Source organism: Parasteatoda tepidariorum, chromosome 6, assembly GCF_043381705.1.
Source record: "Parasteatoda tepidariorum isolate YZ-2023 chromosome 6, CAS_Ptep_4.0, whole genome shotgun sequence".
Taxonomy (NCBI): domain Eukaryota; kingdom Metazoa; phylum Arthropoda; class Arachnida; order Araneae; family Theridiidae; genus Parasteatoda; species Parasteatoda tepidariorum.
This window is the reverse complement of record NC_092209.1, coordinates 2,335,643-2,358,452: the sequence shown is the minus strand read 5'-3', so window position 1 is coordinate 2,358,452 and position 22,810 is coordinate 2,335,643. Positions and strand designations below refer to the sequence as shown.

The window sequence follows — 22,810 nt, the reverse complement described above, 5'->3', positions numbered from 1 at the left end:
TAAAACTTTTACAATATTTTATTATGTTGATTTCTGTCATTAGATAAAATTATAAATTTTTACTGTGAATTAAATTAAAACGTAGTTGTTGTCAGAGCTCAAATTTTAAATGTATGTTATGCTCCCAATTTTTGAGAACTGCTCTATACCTATAATAACAGGGTGCGTAGCATTTTTAAATAGTGCTTAAAAGTGCTTATTTTTGATTTTCGTTTTTTAAAATCCCTTAAAGGTGCTTTTTCCAATGGGTGTTTTTAAAAAGTGCTTATTTTTCCTTTCCCAAAATGAGATATTTTTTCTTTACCATGTTGATTTTCGCCACGAATTATGCAAAGAGACATCGTCTTTTTCAATGTCTTCACAATTAATTCAACCCCAATCTATATCGCCGTACCTTCGGTCCGTAGTGTATGAAAACGCCATTCATTTTAAATACTAGTTGGAATCCTCAGTATACGCAAATGCGGATCCGCTTTTGCGTATACTTAGCTGGATTCAGTGGGAAGGATTTTTGTCTCTCATGTCCAACTCTGCTGCATTTTGCAAGAGATTCTCAATTTCAGACTTCATTTTCCGTCCTCTGGAATCAAATCGAAAAATCTCTCGTATTTTTGCTGATTACTGGGACCGACTAAACATTGTCAATTTTTTTTTCTAATAGCGATAGAAAATTTTACTGCTCTTGTTAATTTTATCATTGGCGAGGCATCGACGTCTTCTTCACTGGCAAGCAAATAAAACCATCAATTGTCAAAAACTTACCAACCCTGACTAATTATGATATTTTTTTAAAGTACTTAAAAGGTATTTATTTTTTGTTGAAAAATTTGGCTACGAGCCCTGAATAAATTATTTAAATTTAATAGAGAAAGATTTTGTAAAGGCTTTATTTTGACTTTTAGTTGCTTTGTTTTTACTAAAGTCCATCTCCACAATGTTGTACACTCTGCAGAAGTCAATGACCATTCGTAAGTGCTCAAAACGATTATGTTTTGTGAGGCAATCAAGAATAGGATCTAAAAAGCCTGGCAGGCAGAGCACCCAGTACGGGTCGGAAAAAAACTTAGTTTTTTTTTGTTTGTTTTGCATGAACTAAAAGATACTTGAACTTGAACTGAGTTTTGTTTCAGTGTACCTGTCCGTGAAGCGGACACTTCACACTTTCATCCGAAGTTGTGCCCGTGGGCACCTGTAATGATGGCATTGCAAGTGGATAATGGCGGTGAATTTCGGTGGCGGTGATCAGATAAAATCTACATTCTATCTATACGCATAAAATAATAACATGATTAAATAATACTAGCTGATGGTTAAAATTGATATAAGTCTCTGCTATAACAGAGACCCGGCCGTCCTCGTATTCAACCAACTAAAAGATAATACAAGAGTGGTTGTTTTGAGCGTCTTTTATCTCCTCGTAAGATACACTTGCAATGGATATCTTCTCCCATTAACATTGCAGACACCTTTGCAAAATATAATGCAATTCTGATTTTCAGGCCAATTTGGAGCATTTCCTTTACAATCACAATGTACTCTCTACTGGTGTGAGGGTGAACGTCTCATCCCTTTGGCGTAATAATTATGCAATGAAAATAACTGTGGATTTTAATGATTTTAGGTGGCAGAAAAGATGTTAGATATGAAATTTAATCTGTCTCTGTTACATGTCCTGTATGAGAAAGAAGTGTTACAATATTTTCTGAAAGCTCTGCTTCTTAACAATAATAAAGAGAAATCCAAATCTGAGTCCTCCCTTAAAAGGTAAATTATTTTTTTATTTATAAGCATTATTCACAATTGTTTTCATATAAAATTTGAGATTTAATTCATTAATCACGATGTTGATAAGCTATATATTGACATCAATAACATTAAAATTGTATTTTTATTTTTAAATTATATTTTTAGGGGCAAATCTGTGTATGAAATCTTGTCAGGCTACAGAATGAAGACAACTATTGGCATAGATGATGTGAGCATCTCTTTTAAGGTTCCTGATTGTGAATCATTCAACATTGGCTTAATTAAAGCTCAAAGCACTCTGGAACACTTCATTGCCATCAAAAGCAAGTTTACTCTAAAATCCATTTGTTTACATAATTTTTATATTATTAGGAAGCATTATCTGAACGGTTATGTTAGTATTTTGTATATACAAGATGTTAAGTATAGTATTAATATATATTTAAAATCCTTGATGAGGTAAATATATTGTGCATAAATTTGTCACACATCAATATTGAAGTGAGATTGGACAAAAATGCTTTCAAACTCAGGCCATTCGTTATGGAGGTCCATAAAGAACAAGGGAAGGATTAAAAGATCTGAAGATGAAGCTTAAAGTTTATCTAATTCCCGAGGTGTTACCAAACTCTAATAGAAAGAAATTCATGAAAGAAATATGTCTGATACTCTTGTGGCAATGAATTTTAAATGTACAAATTAATTATTTAACAAATTAATATATAAATAGCAAAAATTTTCTAGAAATGGCAGAATTCCAGCTTTAAAATTTCAAATGTTCTGGAAAAAAAATTTTTTTTTTCAGTTTGCTTTGAATTAAGTAATGTTAAAACATGGCTCATGGTCAAACTAACTGCTTAAATTACTTTGTTTTAATGATTCTATATATCTTATCACACCCTAACTGCAACACCCAAGAATTTGAGTTTAAAATGAAGTATTATATAGATATTTTAAAGTAAGTTTTGTACATTTCTTTAATTGCTACTTAAAGTGAATAAATAAAGTAAGAGACTCAGTAATATGGGAATGTAATATATAAAATATTCTCAATTTGATTTCACATTATAAATTATGTTTCTCTTAGGACTAAAAATAACTTCAATTCATATGTATCAAAATACTTTTGTTAGAATTTTCTTACTCTTCTATAAATTGTTATGTCACATATGAAATTCCATTTTAATGTTAATAAGTGGGGTGTTAAAAACAGCAAATGTAACTAATCATTTTATTATTATTCGTTTTAGATATTGAAAATGGTGCTGTTCAAAACACATCTCAGATTACAGGATCAAGGTTGTTATAAATATTTATCATAAAACTTAAATTATTTTTAGCATTTATTTTATGTCTGATTCTTTAACCTCTTGTGACCCAACGTTCAATATAATGGACGTTTTGTTCAATTTTATCACTTTAAAAAAAGTATTTTTAAGATTTTTTTTCTGTTTTTATGCTTTTGCAAAGTGTTTGTCTATGCAATCGATGCAAGTAACAATATATATGCTATGCAATAGATGTTATTTAATTTATTTAAAAGTGGAGGTATTCTCCCACTAATTTTCGCTCTTTAAACGAGAGATTTAGAGTTACTTTTATCTATAATATATAGTTACAAATTTTTATCTGTAATAGAAAATATTATACAGTACTGTAAAGATTGTATATTACTTAAACTTTATCATTTAAATAAAATTTCAAACAACATCTGTTTCAAGAAATTAAGAATCTGATTGGTGCAATTTACGTAAAATGGTGCTTTATTAATAATTCCTAAGCTTCCAAAAGATATGAATCAAAAATTATTATTTCTTAAATTCAATAATATATTTTGTTCAAATTTCTTTTTCTTAAAGAATTATTTTAAATATCAAAAGACAACATTTTTACCAAATGCAGCGTACTGTTATCAAAATTTTTGCCTAATACTGGACAAATAAAGAATAATATGGAATATTTGAACTATATTGTTTAATGAGTCTACAATCAAGGGAATCTTTACAAAGTAAAAGTTGAACTGATTCAGAGCACTTCGCTACCTCTGTATTACAGAATTCACTTATATATTGCAAGATTTCAGTATGTAGTTTTGAAATCTTACACATGCGTACTTGTTAATCGCATGAATTTTTCAAATTCCATCTTCTATTTTTTTTTTAAATTTGTAAACTAAAATTTTTTATATTCAGTTACTTTTTAGTTTTTTTAATTATTATTATATAAATTCTCTGAATCGAACTTCTCATAATATTGAACAGTACATTGTAAAAGTGGTTTGTTTCTAATGTATGTTTGTATTTAAATTAATGTATAGAATAAACATATAGTAAGTTTTTAGCTTTTTTGTTGTAAATCCTTTTTACCTGACTACTTAGCTTAAGCTCAATTGTCCTGATTTTTTAATTCTCATTTTCTTGCATTGCATTCTTTTTAAAATAATTGTTATGAACATTCATAATGTACAAACATTAAACTTTTTTAAATATCTAATATAAAATACAAGAAATTAGTCAATTTTTTAGAGATAAATTTTTAAAAAAAATCGTATATTTAAACTTTTTCATCATTCATTCATAATTTGATTCATTATTTTACATTTTTATTGTTTAAATGAATTTATTTAATTTTATCCAACAAATATTTATAACTTTATCAATAGGTATACCCAAAATAGTTAAATATTTTTATATTTTCAGCGTCGAACTTCTGCTCGAAACATTGTACTTAAAAATTGGAGATTCCAGCTTTGTGGAATTTGGAATGTTGAAACGCCATCATTATAGCAATATTCCACTTGCTATTGGTGTTGCTCTACTAAAGGTTGGTTCAACTCATAGAATTTGCTTTTCATAATATTTTTTAGTATTGTGTAACAGCATAATTTAATTATTCTTTTCATAACTTTATTAATATAAATTCAATTTATTTTAAAGATAACTGAATGTGAAAGATAGCATTATTTTTCATATACTACACTCATTTTATTGTTTAGGCTTTATTTTTTTGAGTACAGACTCTTATTTTTTTAAAGGTAAATGTTGTTGAACTGTTACAAAACATGCACTGACAGTTCTAGATATATAAATTAATCAAAATAATTTCAAGCATCATAATGCTAATTTATTATATTTGATTTTTATGGATTAATGTTATTCTTTGAGTGATGTGGTTAAAATAGCTTTTAACCTGAAACATAGAAAGCCGGAATCAGTTTTTTGAAACAGTGTTTTGGGAAGATGCATTATCCCAAATCTTTTCATTTACTTAACTTCTTGTGAGTGGATTAAAATTCTCTTTTGGTTTATAGTTATTTTTTTAAAGATTTTTTTTAACTAAACGCATTATTAACCAGTGTTTTTTTTCAGTGTTTTGTTACCAGTTTTTTGTAAGAATTATAAAATAATCACTTATTAGTGTAAGATTAGTTAATAATTTATACATAATATAAAGCACATTTTTTATGAAGAGATGTTTTGGATACTATCTATATTTGCAATCATTATTGTGAGATAGAGGGTTTCACCTTGGAAAAATTGACTTGATTAGACAACACAGCTTTGATGGACTACATGGGACAAACCAGACGCTCTTTTAAATTTAAGCCTAAAAAACCCAAATAGGTATGTTCATTATCAAAAATACGAGGAATCATCAATTGCTGCGCTTTGTTGGGATCTTGCGCATAGAAAATACCAAAATTATTTCCACCCCAGTCACATTGTTTCATCTTGATGCCCTGGAATCTCATGAATGCTGATTGCTCACCACCTTTTCATAGAACGTGAAATACATTTTACCCTGATTTGTTCCACTCGTGTCTCCTGTTCTTTTTCTTGTTCTGTTTTTTCATGTTTATTTTCCTTCACTCTTAGCTACTGAGGTTTTGATTCTCTGCTTTATTTCTGATATTTTGTTGGTAACTTTGCATTTTATACTTCAAATCACTTTTGTTTCGTTGCTAGTCTTGAAAATGGATGCTTATTTTTCAGCGCTCGAAACATGTTAATTGTTATATCCAATCTGTATATTATTGAAGCGAATAAAGTTTTTTAATTAAATAATATCTTATCACTTTATTATTTTTGGTATTATTTATTTAATGTATTGTAATGTTAGTCTTTTTTACTTTTTTAAACTTACGTGCCTACCAAGTGCAATATCTGAATGCCCATCCATTTGCAGATCAATAAAAAGGTTCATGTTTAGAATATAAAGACTTGACAATATTATAGAGCTAAGTAAGAACTTTTCTGGATCAAAAATGTCACTCCCTCTCAGCTCTTCTATTTAGAGAAAAATTTATTTTAAAAAAATTAATCATTAGTGTGGTTAGTAAACGTATTTACTATTCATTTTAAAATATATTACTTTCTTCCGTTTTGTTAGGCCAGGAAGAATAACTTAGACTGTTGCATCGAGTGTATGTTCGATGGTTGCCAACTGCAGTGGTACCCCAATTCAGCAAATCTTTTGATCTACGCAACCAAGCTAATGAACAGCTGCTTCAGCTCTCCCTCCTCCCCAATTCATGAGAAGAGAGATGAACCTCCTTCAAACTCCTATTCAGTGGAACTGAATTTCAGAGGACTGAATGTGTTTGCTCTGAATGAATATAAAACGGGTGTCTTGGTGAGAGCTGATTTGCTGAATCTGACTACCTCAGCTGAAAAGATAAAGCTGTTGTTGGAAGGAACTAAACTTTCTTATATGAACTCAGTTTTGAAAGCAAGTATCGTTTTTGTTTCACTTGTTTGCTTGTCTTTTTAAGATCTTTTGTCACATCAGTTATGCTTGTTGTGAGTATAAGTAAATGTCTTAACAATTATTTGTAAATGTTACTTTCTGTCCATTTCTATTCAGGAACTATTATCCTGATGATAAAAATAAAACAAAATTCAATTTTTAAAAGAAGTCATAGTTGCATACAGAATGAAAAGCGTTTTTTTTAATATCATAATATTTGGTACTCTGTTCTACTGAATTTATGTGTGGTATAATCTCATTAGAATACTAGAAATAATTCCCAAGTTCATAAGTTACCCCCATAACAATGTCCCCAACCATACTCACATTAAAAACAGAACACATGATATGATGACAGGCAAATAATCAATACAATAAAAAGATTAAAACAACATAGCAAATAACATTTAATGGAATTTTCTAGTAAAAAAAAAAGTTCTAGTAAAAAAAAAGTCTAGTTTAAAAAAATCTGGAGGTAACGAAAAATCATCTTATCAAAAATAAAACTAATAAAAAAGAACAGTTCATAAAATTATAATGTAGCCTCTATAAAAATATTTCTACTTGCTTTCAGCACACACTTTTTGGCTAAAAAATTCACACGATCAAACATTGCTAACCCTATAACGGATTTTGAATTCTATGCTAATGTGTTTGGCAGATGTAGAGGGAATATCTAACAATAAATTTTATTCTGCACTCAATTCAAGGTTATGGCATAAATATATTACAGATTATATTAATGATTTTTATTTATTTAAAAAGGATTAAATTATATTTTGCCATAAGTGGAAATATTTTTAAGTGAATTGAAGACTTTTTGCACACAATTATAAAATTCATTTATCCAAAGAAAGTTTCATGCAAAATATAATTTTAATAATTCATTATTTTTTAATATTATATTAAATAATAATCTTAAAAATTGTAAATTATAATGTATGTTAATTTTTACATCATTTTGAAAAACGTAAATTTATGTGTCAAATTACAAAATTTAATCTAAGTTAGACAAAAAAAATACTGAGAAATCAAATTTTAAAAAAAGTTTGTATTTAAATTTAGATTTTTAGGAACAATTTGGGCGATTTTGCTGTCGAATTCAATAGTTTGTGAAAGAGCTGTATCCTGTTATAGCAATATTTTTTACAAACAATTTTGAAGAAATGTTCGGCTTCTAGACTCACTTCACATCCCTTTAATAAAGTTTAATAATCTCTGGGATGTTGATTATGAATATAACATGAATTACTTAAAATTCAGCAGCAATGGTTTGCCACATTATGTTCTGTTGATTAACATAACTTGAAACAGAAGCATGGTTTAGTCTATAATACTCTGACCTGTAATAATTGAAACACTAATCAAAAGAAAGAGAACAATATAAAGCATAAATTTTTTTTAATGTTTTTTTCTACTTTAATTGTTTACTAAGTCAGCCACAACTTTACCGCCAAATTTCCAAAAATTGCTGCATCCTCATCACATAATTTGTGAGGTTCTTATTATTAAACTAATTCCCATTTTGTGGTTCTTATTAGTATTATTATTTTACAAATCATACTTGGAGTCCAGTTTCAATAGAACTTCTTTCTTCTAGGTATATCAATGCGTTCGTTCTTCAGAAATTAAAACCTATGATGCTTTTATAGAAGATGCCTGTATTATTTACACAACAAAAAAGAAAGTAAGTACCTTTTTAATGTAATATATTTATCAAGTCTCAAAATTTTAGTTTGTTATGGTTCAACAATAAATGTAAAGTTTTTAGCTTTAATGTTAATGTTTTTACACTACATATTAAACTTTCTAAATCCTGATGCGCAATTGGTTCTAGTCCTCCACTAAACTGAGATGCAGTGCTATCTTTGCTACACTCTAAATTTTGACTTTGTATTTGTTAGAGTTGCAATTCTTTTTTTAGTCTGGTAATTTTTAATTTCTCTAATTCTAATTCCATCTGTTTTTGCTTTGATTCTTCCCCCCTGCTTATTTTCTTTCCTTAGTAATATATTCTAACATTTCTAGCACAAACTTAAAATCATTTTTATATGTATCGGAATTATCTATCAATGTTTTAATTTCTATCTCAGTTACATACGACGGTTGAATATTCAGTTCAGTAGCAAGTTTTAAAAGATCTTCCTTTTTTGGCTTATACATTTTAAAAGTCAAATGTCCTACCTGACTGAGAAATCTAAGGAGCAAGAATATGCAACTAGCCACACCCAGTTTAGAACAAAGACGATATTCAATAATGCTGAAAAATATTATCATTTTCCTGACCCTATCCCGTGGCCTGATTCCCTGCGGATAAAAGGGGCAGTGGACATGATTAAAACAATACTTAAATAATTATACTAAAATTTTGAACTAATAGCAAATACAATTAAAAAAAGAGTTTGGATTACAATTTGCAACCTCATAATCGAGGTGCAACTAAGAAATCAACTATGAATCTACCTTGCTCAAAGCTGAAATCAAAGTTTAAGTTTCAGTTTGCATTTTACTGCAGCGTCTCTAATTAATTCGGGATAATTTAATTCATCTTCTGATGATGTAGTGGAACCTCTGGATGATGCAATATGACCAATACTATCACCAATTTCCTGCATAGATGATAGTGACCCATCTAGAACCTGTACCCAAAACAGACTCATCATCTGAAAGAAGGCTTTCTTGAGCTCATGCTAAAGTGTTCCTTTACTTTCTTATCAGTTTTAAAAAAAATTACGAAAATTTGTTTGATTTAGTAATTAAGTATGAAAATTATTTTGATTATTAAGTTTAAAAATTAAGAACTATGAAATGGGTAAATAAGTAATCTCAATAATATATTTTGGCAGTTTTGCTGTGCAAGTTGTAGCATTTTATTTTTGTGAATTCAGTCTCAGATACTAGCCTGTTCTCTCAGATTTAAATTCTTCGACCTCAAAATGTTAATCTGAACTCGTTTCTTTCCAGTATTCACGATAATGTATTAAATATAGAAGGCTGGCATTCCGGAATTTTCGCTAACAGTGCTCCGGAAGTTCCAGACGTTTAAAAAAATCATTGATCACATAAGTTTCCGGAAATCAAATTTTCAAAGGTGGAACTTAAAAACACAGTTTATTTTATTTGTTTGTAAGGGAGAGCCAGAGAGATACTTTATAAGCTTATATTCATGATTACTATTCATTTTTTATCAGTAAATAGTTGTTATAATCATAAACTCAAGAAAGAAAGACATATTTGTAAATTTTTATTACTTCTCCAGGTATGTGTAAAATTTTAAATATTTTTAAGTGAACTAAGAAATATTGAGAAAAAGGAAAAAACCTTCTTTAAATTTTTTCTAATTTTTCAATCAAACTGTTCTTTTTTTTCTTTTTAACTCAATGAATTTTCCGGAATTTTGACACAATCACCCCTGGATATAATATTACACTACAATTACTAAAAATAGGCAGGACATTAATTCTTAAACAAAGCTCACACATTTTTCATTGCATTGTCAATAGCAGCAATAAAATGTGACTAATTTTTAAACATCTTGTAGTTAATTTTTTCGGTATTATAGCTTTTATTTTTGATAATTTTAGCTAATTTGGGTGTTTTGAGCACAATGATTTAACCAGTAACCGCTACTGAACTTGACCAATTAGCCGTGAATACTTTCTAATCAAAATGCCCTAACTAATAGAAAAATCTTTTTTTTTTCATTAGCGTTTTTTGTATTTTTTCCTTTTGTTATTTGTTGTTTTTTCTCTTTTTTTCTATCTGTCTTGTCTTCCAACATTAACCATTAACAGATAAATGCTCCTTTAGGGGCATAGGTGCGGAGTTAAATGTTGGTGTGTGTGATTTAACCAATATATCGGCTTGCACTCTACAAATTAGTTTATCTGTTTCTTATATTTACACGAAATATCTTTTTATTTACATAATGGTTAATTGCTAAAAAAATTTTATATTTAATATATTTATTTTACTTCACTTTGGTTACAGGAAGCAACTATTAGAATTTCAGAAAATATATTTCTACTTTGGAACACGACTTTGCACATGACATTGTTTACACTTGCACAGGAAATAAATGCTTTCAAACAAGCCCTACCAAGTTCTAATAAAGCATGCATCGGTTAGTTTATTAGATTCAATAATGGTACCAACCAGTATATGAAACATAAAATTTTTTAAAATGTTGTTATTATTTATTTATAGATGTGAATGAAACTGAGAATGTTAAAAAAGAAGAACAGCAACAGACTAGATTAAGCATTTGCTTGCAAGCCAAGGGTCATATTGATGTAGGATTCATTCTTTCAAAAGCTCACAGGTAAATACATCATTTGATTATTTATTTATTTGTTTCAAAAAGCCAAACTAACAATTTGGAAAATTTTTGCTGCATTCAAATGATGTTGAGTATTAATGGAATACCCTGAATAACTTTAATTCTAATGATGGTATTTTTGCATACTAAAACTCAATTGTAATGGTTTGCTGATCTGTTGACAAACAATCTAATTTGTTAGTGCAAATGACATTTTAAGCTACAAAATCAAACACAGAAGGTACTTTTTTTGAATAAATATTTTTTTGTTGTTGATGGATTAGGATTATTGAACCTTAAAAAATGGGTGAAGCCACAATCTGGTGAAAATGGTCAGAATAGAGTAGTCAAAAGTATAAACCTCTTAATGTTAATTTTACTTCCTTGCATATTTTGCCACATCTCATAAACTTTTTAAGCAAATAGAAAAGTTTTTGCACACAACTATTAAATTCATTTATCCAAAAAGAATTTCATGTAAAAAATAATTTTTATTCTTTTATTAAATAAAAATTAAAAGAAATATGAACTGTAAGATGTATAAATTTTTATATCATTTTATGAAATGGTAAAATGCAAAATTTGAGCGCCATCAGTCAAGCAGTTTCTAAGTTATCACATTTTATAAAAATTGTGTGTGATTTGATGTGATTTCTCAAGAACTAGTTTTGTTTCTGATTCTATAGCTTAAAATATAAACCAAAGCTACAAAATCAGTACTAATTAATTAGCATGTTGCAGGTTAAACCTTCAAACCATTGAGATCAAAAGGTATTCAGTAGCTTCCTTTTTTTTAGCACTGTACTCTAATTAGCTTGCATGTACTATTAAAAACAATAAATAGTTAAAACCAAATTAAATATTACTTATAGGAAAAAAAATCAATAATTTTTTAATTATCTCATTGGTAAATATGCTTGCTGCATAAATTCTCTTAAGCAACATTTAAGTTCTGACTTATGCAAACCATAATAAGTTAAATTCAATTCCTTAAAGAAGGAAAAGATACTTTTTTTAAACTTTTATTTTTGCTGATAGCAACTTTTTAGATAATGACCGAAACAGGGACTTTATATAAGTGTGTCTTGCCATTAGAATTCAAACATCAACTGCCCAAATTATTTTATGTTAACGTTACACTTGTTAACATTATCGCTGTGATAAAATCTCAGTAGTTAAATATTTAGATTCAATTATTTTTCACTTTGAAGTATAAGTCCTATGGTGCAGTTTTGTTAAATGAATATTATAATTGTGTATTGTATCAGTACAATTTTGGATGCCGGCACACAGTTCTGCGCCTATGCCCTCGGAGGGGGCATCTATCAGAAAGAAGTACTGTGGCCAGGAAAACAGACAGTTGCAATGGTGGCATACCACTCTTCCCCCGATGAGTCCCCAATCACGAGCTCACCCTAGCATCTACAACGTCACTAGAGCTAGGCCCAACATTTACCCTCATCTCTCGTCAGGATCCTTAAATTTATTGTTTATTTATTACTATACAATTATTTAGAAAGACACATATATTCTCAGATATTGTGTAACTGTTATAGAATATTGATTATTGACATTTAAGACCTATGGAAGAAAGTGTCCTTAAATGTGCTTAGTTATTAAAAATTTCAATAAATGTCCTGAATTTTTTTTTATTTTCCAAATTTTTGTTGAACAGCAAGAATAAATATTTAGCTAAGAGAAAATAGAAGAAATTTTAAATTCAGAAATTTTGTTATGTGTCTTGAAATAAAGTATATAACAAAACGAACGCCTAACTCTTCATTGTGTGTCAAGTATGATATTAGTATACTTTCATTGTTAGAAACTCCTGTCTTGATATTATAGAACATTTGAGAAAAATATGTAAAAAGCTCTTCTTCTATCTCTGTCTATTATCATACTCTACTGATTTTCATGAGAGAATCCCCGTATTTTGCTACTATGAACAATATCCGCTTTTATACTATTTTCTCCCACTTATATATATATATATATATATATGCATAAACACTCTCCCTATCTTACTGTTTGACAGTTTCCTGATGATGATTCCAAAATANGAAGTATTCATTTTGAAGCATATATATGTGTGTGTGTGTGATAAAAAAATCTGAGTTTTCTTAAAAATGTTTCCTTTTTTGCTTAAGTGCAGGAACTACTGGAATTACTACTAATTGTATATCTGTGAATCCATGTTGGTATTCTAGAAATTGCTCCCATTAAAGAATCAGCATCCTTAAATTGCCCTTATATATAGAGGCAATTAAGTCCTTAATTTTTATAACCGTGGAATAAGGCATAACTGAATTTTTTTTTATATATAACTTATGTTACTTGTCACAAATATCATTAAAATTCAATAAAATCAGTCTGGGAAAGTCAAGAAATTTTGATTTAAGAGTTTGTGGCCATGCTGATATTCTTAATTTACTATATATATATTATGACTCAATAATAATCCCACTTGATGGTATTTTATGTTCATTCACATTCATTATTATTCTGCAATTATCATTTTAAATAAAAAGGACAAGCAAGAAAGGATTGTGTGAGATTCTACTCTCTTTTGATCTAACAACCTGTATGTAAACTTTTATTTTAGTCTAGATTAAAATAATTCATTACAAAATGTTTTGAATGTTGTTGGCAATAAAACTTTCTGTTTAAACCTTATCTCTTATAATAACCATATTTCAGGGTTGTTTTTTCTGCACCCGACATAACTTTAACTCACAATCAGCATTTATTCTCAGCCAACTCTGAACAGTTGATGGTGTTGTTTGACAATTATGAGATATTTACTTTTGAGGTAAGAAATACAATGCTTCTGAAATTGCTCATACTTGTTATTTCCAGTTCTTTAAATGATTTTTATCAAAAATGTGTAAGGTTTTTTACCATAAAATTGTTCAATCAATTCGAAGAATTATGCATTAAACAAAAACAGATTTTCAGATGTTTTTGCAATAAATAACAAACAAGCATTCTCGCAACAACCTGTTATGTATGGGTGCCATGGGGATTAAGGCTCTACAATTTCATGTTCATTGTCATTATTGTGGCAATGTGGTTAGCATCACACAAATTACATTTTCTTCATGACAAACTGGTACCCATAGATCTGAAGCTGAATGAGCTTCAAGCCACCACTGATCAAACCCTAGTCATTCACAATTACAGTTCTATTCAACTTAACTATCACAATTTGTGATATATATTTGATATATTAAAAAAGTTATTAAATAATTCATCAGACTTTTTTTTTAACATTAAAATAATCTCAGTTAATTCGTGAGGAACTATCATAACGATTGATATTATTAGTATGGTAAAGAGTTTTCTATATTTGCTGTTTTTATTTTAGAAAATCATTGTTTCACTTATGCAAGGAAATGAACAACACCAGGTGTGTCGTCAGAGCTTTGAAGACCTTGAACTGCCTAGCAATAGGCTATTGTATGAAACTTTTTTCTCATTTATTTTTCATCTTATTATAGAAACTTGTATGGTTGTTTTATTTTACTTTTTTTTGTATTTAGAAGTATTCATTTTGAAGCAGTAAGATTTGTTTTCCCTCACAAATATAACTTTGCTGAAGCATTTAGTGAACAGGTAATTAGAAACCAATGTTCAGTACACACCTGTGTTTTAATTTAGATGCGTTATTTTTTAATACATTTACCAATTTTGGTTTACTTTAGAGATTGTGAAGTTAATCAGTTTACTGAGAATTACGTTGTATAGATCTTCTACTTTTATACCTAGTATTGTTACTTTTTTTAAGTTGTGAACATTTCTTACAAAATCAAACAAAAAAAGACCTCATGAAAAAAAACAAGGTCTCTGAATATTCCTTGTATGACTTTTCATTCTCAACAAAAGATAATAACTTTGCATTTTTATGAAATTAACATAACCTTTCTAAATATTTTTGCTAAAAATTTTACACGTGTTTAAAAACTAAAGTTTTGTGTGCACTTCCAGTTCATCAACATTTTCAAATGGTGGAAAATGTTACACAAAAAGAAAAAAGTTCCCTTTACTTTGGAAAGTAAACTACCTCCTGATCTTCATATTGTTTGCAAAGTAAGGATTCTTCTTCCTTTCTTTTCTTTTATTTCCTTCTTCATTTATTGTAAATAATAAATGTTTTAAATAAGTTAAAAATCATATATTCTTTTAGGTTTGGTCTATAGAACTTGAAGATGATCCTTTTGAAGTTAAATTACGAGATAACTTTGAGGTAAATATTATTTTAAACAAATCAAATAATTATGTAGAAAGTAAAATTATAATTTTTGCAAGTAAATTTGGTTTATAGCTTGTCTTAAAAATGTATTGAAATGTGTGATCTTACTGTTGCTCTATTTCAACCTTAGCTGCTTCTAATCATAACTTTATTACAAAATTGCTTCAAGTTATCTTTTCTACCCCAAAGTAATCTGAAGTTCATTTTCTAGAGTTTTACCAAATATACAACAGTTCTGTATGAAAAGGATATTTTTCATGAAATTGCACTGGACTTGACCCAAAAAATTAATATTTGTTATCTGAGGGCGAAGTTTGTATCTTTAGTGAAGTATGTGTTTATTTAAAGAGAATATCCGATAAGTTTTGTAAAGTTCAAGGTTCAGTAAAATTATTCCTCAACACTCTCACTAAGGTACAAAAAGCTAAACATTTCTTTATCATCGAAAAGTTTTTTAATTTATTTATTATTATTTTTTTGTTTTGTTGATGTTTCAAAAAAATAATATGAAACAGGTAGTATTATACAACTATACGATGATATAAATAAAAGTGTCACTGATATGTATTTCAATGAACTATTATAAATCTATGTATAAAGCAAGAAGAGTTAATAGAATATTTAGCAATGCAATACAAATTTATGTAAAATAATTATTGGAAATTTTTGAGATAATAATATTTGTAATAAAAAGACTAATATTATTTAAAAGTAAACATTTATCAATTTAAGCAAACATCTTAGATACATATGATAAAATTATTTCTTTATACAACTAAATGCATGCAGGCAGGCAGGTGTTAAAGTAAAAAAGAAAATGTACCTATATACTGTTGTATGATGTAGTAATTCTCTTTATATATTTAGCATTATGTATCAAATTTATTAAATTCATAACAAGTAGAAAAATAATCATTAGGGCAAAAATGTTTTCACTCTTATGAAAAAGTGTAAATTGGCTTATAACTCTTAACTTTGTGATGAAGCACTTTCTTATTACAGTACATGAGAAAAACTTGTGTTTAAATCTTGTAAAGATAAGAAGCATATTTATCGTATACAGATTGTTCTGCTGCCCTTAATATATATTTTGAAAATTCCAGTAGAAAATGAAGTAAGAAAAATGCTGGGTGCTGATTCATTTCATGAATAAAAATCTCTGAAACAAAGGAAGGGCGCCATCTGTTGACAATTTTTTTACAAAATTCCAAAATTTCTGTATAAAATGTTTAAGCTTTCACATTTTACTTACAGCTTTTTCATTCCTCTATCATCTGTTATGAGATGTTGAATTTTGAACTCTTCTTCTTGACATCCTTTATGCACATTGAGGGCCGAATCAGGAAAAAACTAAAATGTTTCCAAGCTTGGAACAAATGATATTGAGATAAGGAAACAAATCATTAAAATGATCTAAGCACGGTTTAATTGGAACTGAAATGTATATACTTTTCATTAAGAGTTGTTTTTATGCTCATTGTCAAAAACATTGGTTTTAAATTATTTTAATATTTTCTTTGCTCTTGTTGATCTAAATAATTTTTTTTGTTCTCCTTTTCATTTAAATGTTAATTTAAACCCCCTAAATGTTCAAAATGTTTTTATTAAGATTCTAAAAATATATATTGATGGTGGGGAAATATTGAATAACATGTACAATTTGTTATTTTCTTCACAATAAATTTCATAATTTGGACAGCTTTTAGAAGATGAATATCATGAAAGTCTGAAAAGAAAGAAAATGTTAGATGAGAAAATTGAAACCTTTAGAAGGACAAATCTACTTTTACCTGGTACTTATAGAGTTGCAATACATTTTCTACAGCTTTATATTTTAAACCCTGAAAATGGAATTCAAGTTTGTTTGTTTTTTCTGTAGATGAAAAAATTAATCTGTTATACTCGAAACTGGCAAAAAAAAGTGCAGAGATATATATTCAACGTTCTCAACAACTGTATCAAAAAGGTTCAATGCGAACTTCACTGTGTACATGGTTTTTTGAAGACATTGACATCCTTGCAATTGCAGATACATCATATCATGGCACCGAGCGTGTTATTCATTGGATGAAACAGCTTGATCCAGAAAGGTAAATACTTATGTTTGGGTCACACTGTGACTATTAAATTTGTAGGCATACCAAAAATGCATGCATCTGTAAGTTTTAATCAATTGTTTCATGAAGCAATTGTATAGGGAGATAAAATTTCACTTGCAATACAGGTGTGCAATACCTGTTTTTCATCAAAAATATGTGTACTCAAAATTCTAGTCATTTATAATAGAATTTCATTTCAAGCCATTTTCTTCATCACAGGATTTATTTCATCAAAGTACCACATCACTGAAACTTTTTATTAATTTATCCCCTATTTTGTTTTTAGACAACATATAGTTTATGACATTCTTTAATATAGCTTTCTTGAACAAGTGCATAAATATTCTTAAATGAAAATTACTTTATTTTTCCAATCATTTCGGAGATTAAGCAAACACAATACTTTAAAAAAGTTTCTAAAAGTATATTGCTCTAGAACTTCTGTAAGAACTGCTAAATATTTTCTTCCAAAATGCCTAACTCTTACTACAGCTTTGTTAAATTATAATAAATAATTGTTGTGTTTGTACTTTGGGTCTGTTAAAAGATTACCCCCAACATTTTAAGCTTAAGTTTTTGTTCAATCATTGAGTTACCAAAAAGATCAAATTCAACCTTTAATCAAAGAAAGATATTAGAAACCATCTATATATTTTTTACATTTTGTTTTCAGTTCTATAACTGTTTTGTGTAACTGTTACGCAGTAATTATAAGAGCATAGATTGAAGAATTCTGAATTAAGTGATAATAGCATGATTTACAGATTCACGGTAATAAAATAAAATAAATCTGCTTTCAGCCCTTATCCAGATGAAGGTATTGAGTTCTCCACTCTGTGGGCGAGGAAGGTGAGGTGTTCGGCGTCATCGTGGACGTGGCAGATGAGGGATTTCCCTCAGGTTCCTCTCAACATCAAGGAGTTGCACTTCTGGGGATTTCTAATTGGTGCTGAGCAAGAGGCCTCTCAGAGAGGTTGATACTTTTTTTTAAACATTACATTTTTTCATTTAGGCATAGTTTAAGCACACATCACTCATCTTAAGCAATTGGAAACCTTGTCTTTTCAGATAATCCTAAATTTGGACTTTTTAAAATTCTAGTGTAAATTACAAAAATGCACAGTTGTTTCCGTCAGGCATAAAAGAGATGTATGTAAGAAATTGACAAGATTGATTGAAAGGATATATATATATATATATNTTTTTGTGAGAATGACCCATATATATATATATATATATATTAATTGAAATTGTTTGACTTTAAGTGATTTAAACAATGTATCAAGTTATTTAATTTACAATAAATTGTATTTGAAAAACTAATTTATAAACAACAAATTTGTTTTTCCCATGATAACTCCAGACAAAAAATAATTATCAATAAATGTTTATTATTTGATTTGATTTGATTATGATTGAAATATTTTAAAATTGTAAAATATCTACATTTTTACATTATTTTAAACTATATCATTTTAAATTATAAACTGCAAATGTATTTGTTCAAATGATTATCAAAAAATTAAAATTTAAAGATAATATTTTTTTTTTGCATTATTATTAGTCTATTAGTTTTATTTACATGGCATAAAATAATGGGAAATTGTTGTTACGTATTAAGAACACTTTAAGTGTATATCTAAAGATTAAGAGTATATTTTATTATGACTGCTATTGATTATGAAATAATATTAGATTATATCTTAGTTATAGACTTAGTTTTACAGTTCCTTTCTATGCAAAATTTATTTATATTATTTTAATAACTATTTGCAGTTTAAATATGATCTTTACATATTCTCCTTCTTTTATATATTTTTGCAAATATATTGAAACTCAGTGAAGTACATTTAATATACAAAGTATGTTTCTTTTTTTCATGACATATATTGGGGATTACATTAAAATTTTTAGGTATGATTCATCAATAAAACCATTTCAAAAACATGATTTTTTATTTTTCAGCTGTATTTCTTATTTTATTTTATCAAATTTCGTTAATAAATTTCATTTAAGTAATGCACAAAATTTTTATTGTGAAATGGAATACAGATTGCCTTTTTAATAAGAAATAAAATCTGTGACTTTTCTTTCAGCAAAGAGAACGTCTATAGTTGAGATTGATATGCCTTGGAGTAATGCAGAAATAGAGAGAAGCATGCCTTCATTGAAATACTATCATGACCTTACATTTGGTTTGTGGTTTTCTTATTATTTATTAAATGTTTATCTATATTCTTTCTTGGTTAAGAGAAAGCTACAAAACTAATCAATATTTTAATTAGAATAGATTTTATTGAACTGAATTATGTGGTGCAAAAAAAAATAATACAAAAATTAATGATGGCTTCAATAACAATTTAATTTCCGAATGCTCTTTCAGAGAATCTCTAGAGAATGTTAAACTAGAAATATGCAACATTTCATATTGTCGTATCCAAAATGAGGTATATTCATTAAATTCCTTGAAGGGACACCTAGATCATGTTGTGTTTCGATCGATGCAGATGTTTGTTGGAAGGGAAGTTTTTTTTTTCGAGGTTAACACTAATAATGAAAATCTGGAATTCTTTTCTGGTTTTATAAGCTTTAGATGAAGATCATTTGTGCAAAGTGTATTTTTCATTTGTTGGACTTGGATATGTCATTTTTAAAACAGCATACAAACATCAAATTCTTTGTTTTTGCTTGTAAAATCACCTTCTGAGGTACAAAAGATGCGATAGAAAGCATAAGGAAATAATGCCATGGAAAAAAAACACTGTGTACAAGTGGCATCAGCGTTTTTGTGAAGATCACGCAAACGTTGATGATAACCCTTGGACTGAGTACCCCCCTCTTCCGCTGCAGATGAAAATTTTGAGTGTGTTCAGGAAAGTGTATGCTAGGAAATTCTGCAGAGAAGTTCAGGAAAGTCTGGCAGATGAATAGCCATTAATGCCTCTGAACTTAGAATTTCACATGGAAGTGTTCGCAGCCTACTTCTTGACTATTTGAACATGTATCATATTTTTTTGCACGTAATTTCCAAAGTATCATCACCTGAACAAAAAAAAAAAGAGAGAGAGTGAAAAGTATAGGAATTTGATTGACATGGCTGATGAAGATGGCAGCTTCTTGAAGAAAATCGTGATAGGTGATGTGACATGGGGCTTTCTTTAGAACCCTCAGGCAAAACGTCAGTCAAGTGAATGGAAAGCAAAAACATCACCGAAGAAGAAAAAAAAAATTATTTTGGGCAATGTATTTGCGAATGATTTTTTTTAATTGAAAAGAAAAATATATATTTCCGTCGATCCTGAAAATGACATCAGTATGAATTTTTCTGAACAAATCTTTTTTTTTCCAATTCAGTAATTTCCATTAGATATGTTGCATAACTGGTTAGAATCATATTAAGACAAATCAATGTCAGCACAAGAGATATTATCTAAATATAAAAAAGAACATAAAATACAGACTAACATGTTTGTTGCCAAATCACGTGACAAAACTCTCTCTTACTGTTTGTATCAAAACAACAGATTAAGTAGCAGCAAGATGCATATTATCATTCAACTATTTTTCCAGAAAATATATTGATAGATAAAGTATAACCACCTGCATTTAGCTGACAATAACCATTAACCAACCACCCAAATTTCGATTAAAAAAACCTTTGTAAGTAGTATTTAAACCAATAAAAGAGAATATAGCAAATTAAAAGAATTAAATAACTTCTGTCAAACTTTTTTTCTGAGTGATTACAATCTTGATGGTAAAAAACAAGTGAGATAGTAAAAATTCTTTTATTAAAAAATAAAAGACTAAATGAAACTTTTATTTAAAATGAAATGCATTTATTTCCAAGATGTTATCAAAAATCAACTCCAACTTATTTCTTATCCTCAATGACAATGAACATTTCCATCCTCTCCCATGTATTATGTCACATTTACACTTAATGTAATCTGACAATTTAATTTCTAATTTTACCTAAGCCTTTAATTTTTCTTTAAACATTATTCCTTTTTTTCAATTTAGCAATTTTTTTTAAACTTTCTTGTTGACCTTTCTCGTGGTCATTGCACTTCCTGTGGGGAAAGTCAACCAACCCCTCTATTCACGCCTTTCTTTTTCTTCTTTTAATTTTAGGGGGGCTAACTAACCAATCTCTTTCATTTAAATTTCAAACTCTCCGCCTCTTTATATTTAATTGGCCGTAATTTTTCTGGTCTACCCCAGTTAAGGAATTTTTTTAAGTCTTTTTAAATACATTCTCTCTCTCGAACCTTCGGGCAGGTTGCCTTTTTTCTCCGAGATGCGGACTTCGGTCCGTATCAAGGGAATTTATGTTTTACATCTTTTTCTCAGCCAGCCTATAATTTAAATTAAATCTGGGAAATTTATTTCTGTCATTCTAATAGCTTCATTTTTATCTTTAATTTTTTTTTTATATTAAAGACCCTCTTAAATTAAGCTTTCTTTCTATACATGTCTTTTCAATAGTTAAACCCTTTCCGCTTTCCTTTCTTTTATGCATAACATCATTTCTTTCGTCACCCATTTCTATTAAAGGTGTTCCTAATGTTAATAATTGTTTTAAAGACGTCTTTCCACTAGTTATGTTGTTAGATATTTTTCTTAAATAAATCTTAAACGCAAGTTAAAAATGTGTGTTTCATTTGTCTTCTTTTGATGGTTGTCTTTTAAAATGTCCTATGTATACACGGTGAGTACCTTTTTATTTGTTAAGGGAATTTGTAATTTTTCATTGGAAACATCAACTTACTGTATTAAATCACATATTTATGTTTGGATATAGCATGACTTTATCTTATTTATCTTTAATATTTAATTAGTTTTTAATATTTAATAGTTTTACCCTTTTTCCAAATTTGGTGATACCAAATTATCCAATTTGTTCAAACCTCACACTTTGTGACCCTTTGAACCTATTCGGTTATTGTTATCCCACATTAGCATTGTACTACCACTTTCATTAACGATCACATTCCCCTTAATTTTATTTATTTACCCTTTTATATATTTCGGCGTTAATTTGTTTTATCATGACATTTCAATCATTTACCTATTTTTAATCATGGCTATATCCAGAGATACATCCAATTATGCAACCCATCCATTTTAATAATAATACATAAATAACTTTACTTTATATGCACCGATTCAATTATTTAATTTAACTCTTACATATTGCTCATTTACTCCTCCCCAACTGTAAAAATACTCTTGTTTTGAATTTGCATTTTTTTTTAAAAGTTCAATTTATAGTAAATTTGTATAAGTTTTCTATGGGATCTTATTACGAAAATATTTTAAATCATTCTTGAAAGATTCCGGTATGTGTAAGTTCATTTGAATTAGCTACTCGCTTTATAGATTTCTGTTATGCTTTGTTCTGTATTTTCATTATATTTTTTCTGTTTTTTGCTTGGTATGTTTTATTTCGTATATATTTTTTACTTAATGTCTTCTATTTTCATTTAAATTTTTTTAGTGCTCCTCACATGAATTTATTGATATATTTTGTTTTGGCTATATTGATGCAATATTAGGAAGCACTCCTTTTTACGGATATAATTCTGTGAACTAATGAAGAAATTATATCTTTTCATTATTTTGTTTTCCGACTTTATATATATATATATA

General features: G+C 28.3%; 1 protein-coding gene across 1 annotated transcript in view; it reads left to right on the top strand.

Annotated features, from left to right (window-relative positions):
• LOC107444531 (bridge-like lipid transfer protein family member hobbit) overlaps window positions 1–22,810 on the top strand; it is a 105,902-nt gene that overhangs the window by 24,835 nt on the left and 58,257 nt on the right. The window contains exons 12-28 of the mRNA XM_016058688.3: window positions 1,622–1,764; window positions 1,912–2,069; window positions 2,997–3,045; window positions 4,446–4,569; window positions 6,136–6,474; window positions 8,093–8,179; window positions 10,483–10,615; window positions 10,699–10,813; window positions 13,508–13,619; window positions 14,175–14,266; window positions 14,350–14,422; window positions 14,795–14,896; window positions 14,994–15,053; window positions 16,759–16,852; window positions 16,939–17,149; window positions 17,959–18,131; window positions 19,255–19,353. Of these exons, the coding sequence (XP_015914174.1) occupies window positions 1,622–1,764; window positions 1,912–2,069; window positions 2,997–3,045; window positions 4,446–4,569; window positions 6,136–6,474; window positions 8,093–8,179; window positions 10,483–10,615; window positions 10,699–10,813; window positions 13,508–13,619; window positions 14,175–14,266; window positions 14,350–14,422; window positions 14,795–14,896; window positions 14,994–15,053; window positions 16,759–16,852; window positions 16,939–17,149; window positions 17,959–18,131; window positions 19,255–19,353 (2,164 nt within the window). The remainder of the gene's footprint in view (window positions 1–1,621; window positions 1,765–1,911; window positions 2,070–2,996; window positions 3,046–4,445; window positions 4,570–6,135; window positions 6,475–8,092; window positions 8,180–10,482; window positions 10,616–10,698; window positions 10,814–13,507; window positions 13,620–14,174; window positions 14,267–14,349; window positions 14,423–14,794; window positions 14,897–14,993; window positions 15,054–16,758; window positions 16,853–16,938; window positions 17,150–17,958; window positions 18,132–19,254; window positions 19,354–22,810) is intronic.